Consider the following 6,240-nt stretch of genomic DNA (forward strand, 5'->3'; position numbering starts at 1 on the left):
AAAATTTTGCCCATAGAGTGTCTGTATGAGAGTCGTGCATAGTTGTCAGGAAGTTCTGTGAAGCAGAACCATTGTACAATAGACCACTTGACTCAAGAAGGCTTGGCATTTCAGTTGTGAGCAAACTCTCCTCAATAACGTGTTGGCGTATTGAAGATCCGAAAAAACTGGTTAAGCCGCCGTTCCCGGGATCGAACCTTGCTGCAGCAGCCACCTTTCCATGGAAGTGATAGGCAGAAGTGCCCGTGTACTGTGCAATGTCAGTGCACATTAAAGATCGCCGAGTGGTCAAAATTATTCTGGAGAGGACTATGGCAGCTCTTTCTTCTTTCACTCCCACATTCTGCCCTTCCCTTGTGATGTGGTCTGGGTGCCCATGACATAAGTGAGACAATAACTGTGCATTTCGTTTCCTCAGAAACCATTTTTCAGTTTTCAATTTTTGCATCACTAATGTTGTGCTTTCAACTTTTATTCCTAGATGGTGCCACAGTGCTCTATATTTCTTGGTTGACATGGTAACCATGTTCCACTGAAATTTCCAACAAAGAGGTACACATCACTGTACCATAACAGCTCTGGGTGTGGAGACTGAAATGGTCGCTATGCTTCTCAATGTGCCTAATTAATGTTTTTTCGGCTGTAACTATGTCAGCTTTAGTTCATAATTTTTTTTCAGGTGCGCAATTCTCACGCTTGCTGATCATGGTTTTTAGCATAGAGGCACATGAAACACGCTCATCGACTGTTTGAAAAATTCTTGGTAAAAAGTTTTTATCGCATTTGTTGCAAAACCATTGCGTAGTCGAACAGCTTAGACAGTAAGCTTTTTGTTGTGGTGAAAAAAAATTTGATGCCTAAAATTTAGTTGTCGGTCTTATCAAGAGTGCCTGTCGTTCTATGCTCTGTAGTTGGAATTCTTTTCCTTGTGTTTTGTATTACACATTTAAGTTGCCATGCAAATAAAGTGTTACCCTTTTTTTTTACTGGTTTTGTCAAACACTGAAAGGTGATGTAATTGTCACTCACGATGTGTCATTCTAGTTCAAGCCAGGCTGTGTTTTTTGTATTAATGTGATGACACCTAAAGAAAGTGCCCTTTTCAAGCTTTCTCTGGTGCTCCTGTGGACCTGCTTGCTTGCTTTGCGGGTAGAACTTGTTGCTCTAGGCAGTCCAAAATTTTGGCTTAAGTTATTGTTTTGGGGGACGCCCTGTGGTGCACAGAAGCAGATGCTTTGCTTACATGAATTGATTTAATACCAGTCCTGTTGACATTGCAGAGTGAATTTCAGGAATGAACATGTGCGCTACGGTAGTTTATAGGTGGCCGACGGCTTGCATAAAAATTTCCTCTTTTTTTCTGGCCTTACCTCACACACACTGGTGCTCTGTTAGTCTGCTACCGGTGTTTTGTACCTTTTAATTTGGTCACAATGTGCATCCACTTCTCTAATTAGTTCTGACTTCTTTTCCAGCTTAGCTGCTGGCATGAAATGAGTACCAACGCTCTAGCAAAGAAACCCCTTGCTTTAAATTTATGGGTGCCTCTCAAAGGCGTTTCTTGCAAGAAAAGTGTTGAGGAGGCAACAAAGTTGCCTCATTGGCCTGACAGTGAGTGTGTCCTGTCTACATGTGTAGCTTTCCACTGGTGTATGCACTCTTTCCTTAAAGACAGTGGAGCTGTTTCATGTTTTGAGTAAGACTGCGTGGGCTACTGTAATGTTGTTTTCATGCTGGCTGGTGCCTTGGCAGTTTTACTGCATTCAACTAAAGTACCGTATTGGCCTCACCACTGATTAATATACACAGAAAGAAAGGTGAACCACTTATGACTGGAAAGGCAGAACAACCACCGTGCAGGGGATTCAATTAAGGGCCTTCTTTGTAGCTGCCGGTGCTCCTTATTTATGAGCAGAATGAGAGTATGAGTCTCTTCACTGGCATTGTTGCAGTTGGCATTGCACTTGACTTCTTTCTAGGTAAACCAAGCAAGTTGTGCACCATGAAGTGGCACTATTCGAACACTGCAGTCTATAAGCACTCGTGTTGGATGTATGAACCTCAGACATCCAGTGATTTTAGTGGCTGCAATTGGGCTCTGGTTATAATATCACTGTTATCTTCTCCACTGCAGATGGGAAAGCTAGAGACTTTTTTTTTCTAAATGCATGCATCCCACCCACACTTCGTCTTTCCTGTAAATACCTTCTTGAGTTAGGTTACTGTGCGTGCGCTGAAACTCTAGATCAGGAAGCATAGGGACTGCAGGGCAGAATTCGATAGAGTGGTCTGACTTCGAGGAAGAACTGTCTGATACAATGAGTGCCATAAGTGTTGTTTTGGTAATGCTTTATTGTCAGCAGTCTCTACTTGGAAGAATACAGCGCCAATCAGGTGTTGACACTGAAAAACATTAAGACCGGGCACAGGTTTCAGTCTGTCACTGAGCGGTTTTGAAAGTGAGGAGTTCCTCTGTACCAAATGAATATGCTTGTACCGAATCTCTTGGACATGACTAAAAAATTGATTGTTTATGCTGGATGCACCTCTGCTTGCGGCAATGTGTGAGGCTTATGCTGCTTTGCTCTGCCTTTCTTAGAAGACAGCGCAGACAAGCCAAGAAGCACCTGCTGTCGGCAAAGCACCTTTCCGAACAACTTTTGTGAACATTAACATTTCTAAGTGTTTCAGTGTTCTTGGCCATTCAAATACATCCTGGGTAATCATTGTCTTGTGTTGGCATGCAAAGCACAATACATCAGGCCTTGTCTTTTTTGAACCATGAGTAAAGAAAGATCCCTTCTTCTTCCAAGTTCACTATGAACTTGAGTATTGGAATACACAAAGAATGCTGCTATGGCTTTGAAGCATTGCTTCTGCATGAGCTAATTTGCTGTTCTTTATTTTGCAGGCATTATAACCAATGCTGAGAAGACAAGATGCTGGAAGAATGTTTCAAATCAACTGCAGTCAACCTATACGCAAATGCATATAGCTTATTGCTCACATTCTGTAGAAGAGTATATTCAGTGATCCAAAGGGGTGAAACTCTGCAGGAAAACCAAATCGATCTTCATATCCAACGTCCCCAATCACTAAGGCCTAAATTACGAGTATTGTAGAAGATGCAATATGTGGCATTGCACTTAAGCATACAGCAATTGTCATGGTCAAAGCTACGTAGGCATATCATAAGCAGGACGCCTGTAGTACTTTTTTTATTGTCCGTTATCTTTCCTATCTTTTTCCATCGAGAAATAATGGTGAATCCAGAGTAGTTTTTGCGTGTTGTTTGTTGTGCAGTCATTTCTAAAGCAAGCATTTTTGCATTGCTTCTTGCAGTACTGCAGTTTGTATTTTACTTACACTGCTTTTCTCTGCTTAATTTTGCAGTCTAATATCAATAAGCCAAGCGATATATGCTACCACAGGAAGAAATCTTCAATACCTTTCCTCATAGACTCAATGGCCTGATGTTCATAGTCTGTAAAATAGCTTGTTGCATGCACCTCTGTGCATGGTGTATATGGACAAAATGGGGTGTGTAATGCCGCATCTATCGAGAGCACAGATACTGGGGCATCAATGATGGTTATTGTTTGATACCATGGGCACCATGGTCTAAGCATAAAGAAGGGTGTACGTATGCAGGTCACCTTGTTATCATTTGATGGAGCACAGTGCATGCAGAACATTTTTTTTCCCATAATCTTTCAAGATATTTGCAGAAAGAATAAGGTGCAGCAAAAGTAATACATTCTGTGCAATGAGTACCCATTGAATGCATGTACCTTTGGTCAACCATCCTTGAGATCTCGCTTCTGGTGCTAAAGGGCCTTCAGTTTTTGGAAATGTCTTGACTTTCTTGTCTTTCTTGTTACAATGTCATGCGAGTGCATTTCTCATTATTTTGTTTATTTAATCTGTTGTTTCTTGTTTTATTTTTTTGCTTCAATCATGTTTGAGGCTTTATGAGCATAGAATCTGTACCAAAGCTGCAGTAACAGCTTTTATTAGTGCTCAGCCAGATATTCGGTGTTGAATTTTAACCTGTTCTGTTTTACCTGATCTTGAGTGAAAGCCATAATTGGTTGCTAATTCAAAGTAAACGTTATAATCTGTTTTATTGTGGTTGGACATAGATGTGTGTTGGTATTTTTGATGTGTCTTTCTGTTGATATTTTTCGTGATCAAATCACCTGTTGCAGATTGCTAAGGGGAGATGTGAGTCAAAAAGCGGCGATTTTCATTTTAAAAAATTCAATTTATTTTTTTTCACTGTGTCCATAACTTTCATCTCCTCTTTTACATATAAGAAGTTCAGAGCTGTAAATCACACAGAAATTATTAAAAAACTAGTTTAATGCTGTCTAATCAAACACTACATTTCTGTGCACACCATTTTATTTTGTATCATGCTGAGTCAGTATAGTGTTCTATATTTTGTTTGCAAAGGCCTTACACTTTTTTGAAAAAGAACTCTGGCTAATGTTTGTTTATTAATATTTCATAAAAACTTTTTATTCATATTCAATATTTGCAGACTCCTAATAATGGCGCATTTGGGTTGGTGGGAATTATTTCTTTGCCATGTTGCCATGTTTCTAGCATAAATCCAAAAAGTTTAAAGATTTACTTCCACTGGTCAGTTCTTCTCGACCGAAGGGCCTAAACTCGGCATCCAGATGTTTTCTGAAAAATAAATATGATTTTATTTGGTTAATACTAAATTTGGCGTTTGTTCCTTAGTTATATACAAGCTCTGGCATCTTGGGCCCTAGGTTTTAATGAAAGTGCTCTGGTTTTGAAATGCAGGATCAGTCATGGCAGACCACAACTTTGGCCTGTTTCCTGGACAAAGTCCACCTGATGAAAAGCGCCTTTTCAACCACAGTGTGCCATCCACTAGTACAAGCTTGAATACTCACCGGGACAAGCCCACAGGCAAGCAGATTTACCAGTGCACCCACTGCGGCAACGTTTTCAAGAAGAGATCATACCTAGTGGAGCACATTCGCACCCACACAGGCGACCGCCCGTATCATTGCAGTGACTGTGATAGCACATTCGCTTATAAGAACAGCCTGGTCAGACACCTGCGCACGCATACGAGTGATCGGCCGTACCGTTGTGACCACTGTGACAGAAAATTTTCAGTAAAGAGCAGTTTGGACAATCACCTGCGCACCCATACGGGTGATCGTCCGTACCGTTGTGACCACTGTGACAGTGCATATGTACAAAAGAGCCACCTCGTAGATCATGTCCGCATCCACACTGGTGAGAAGCCGTTCCAGTGCCAGCTGTGCCCCATGGCATTTGCACGAAAGGGAACCCTTGTGGCACACGTGCGGTCCCACAAGGGTGAAAAACCATTCCAGTGTGACTCGTGCTCAAAGGCGTTCTCAGTTAAGTGGAAGTTAAAACACCACAAAGAGACAAGACACTAAAGGAATAGCATTGTTCCATGGTGCCCTTTGGAACACGTTTTGGTAGCTATCCTGTTGGCAACCAGATAACAGCATGCTAGCTAAGTGACCTATGAAAAGTGTTCTGTCCTAACATGGTACTCGATTACTGTCCCGAAACATGCGGGTTTGATCCCGGCTGCGACAGCCGCATTTCAGTGGAGGCGACATGTTGAAGGCATGTGTACTGTGCGATGTCGGTGCATGTTTAAAGGAGCCCAGGTGGTCGAAATTACCAGAGCCCTTAACTACAGCGTCGCTCATAGCGTGAGTCGCTTTGGGATGTTAAACTCCATAAACCAAATGATACCCTATGTCCGTAGTTAATTTAATATGCAAGCATTCTTTAATGCTGACACTACACTGGCACTGGGCTATTCCGTATCTTCTTTTGGAACCACTAGCCTACTATGCTTCCAGACTTGTGTGGAGTAGAGGTAATTGTGACACATAGGGATGACATCACTTCCCATTAAAGAAAGGTTTTCAGTGATAATGTATCCAGGATTTATACCTCGTGTTCTCAGCTTTCTGATGAAGATCAGAAGAAGAAAATCTGGCCTTATTGTTTATTGAGATTTATTGCCCTAAGCACACTTGTGTTAATTAAATGTTTTATCGTTTTACAGATTCCCACTGCAGCAGCTCTATTTGCATAACGTCAAAAGATAATATGCTGCTGTGATGTTTTTTCGGTGTGGTGTTCCAGTAGTACTAGCAGAATGTATGAGAGAATGGAACAAAAGATTGCATGGCTTGCTTTTGTTTTTAG

General features: G+C 41.4%; 1 protein-coding gene across 1 annotated transcript; it reads left to right on the forward strand.

Moving 5' to 3' along the window:
* Nucleotides 1-4,737: 4,737 nt before the first annotated feature.
* Nucleotides 4,738-5,621, forward strand: LOC144112613 (uncharacterized). Its single transcript, XM_077645411.1, has one exon. It carries the CDS (start codon nucleotides 4,824-4,826, stop codon nucleotides 5,448-5,450), a length of 627 nt encoding a protein of 208 aa, XP_077501537.1. The 5' UTR covers nucleotides 4,738-4,823; the 3' UTR covers nucleotides 5,451-5,621.
* Nucleotides 5,622-6,240: the final 619 nt, after the last annotated feature.

This window comes from Amblyomma americanum, unplaced genomic scaffold, assembly GCF_052857255.1.
Source record: "Amblyomma americanum isolate KBUSLIRL-KWMA unplaced genomic scaffold, ASM5285725v1 scaffold_428, whole genome shotgun sequence".
Classification (NCBI taxonomy): domain Eukaryota; kingdom Metazoa; phylum Arthropoda; class Arachnida; order Ixodida; family Ixodidae; genus Amblyomma; species Amblyomma americanum.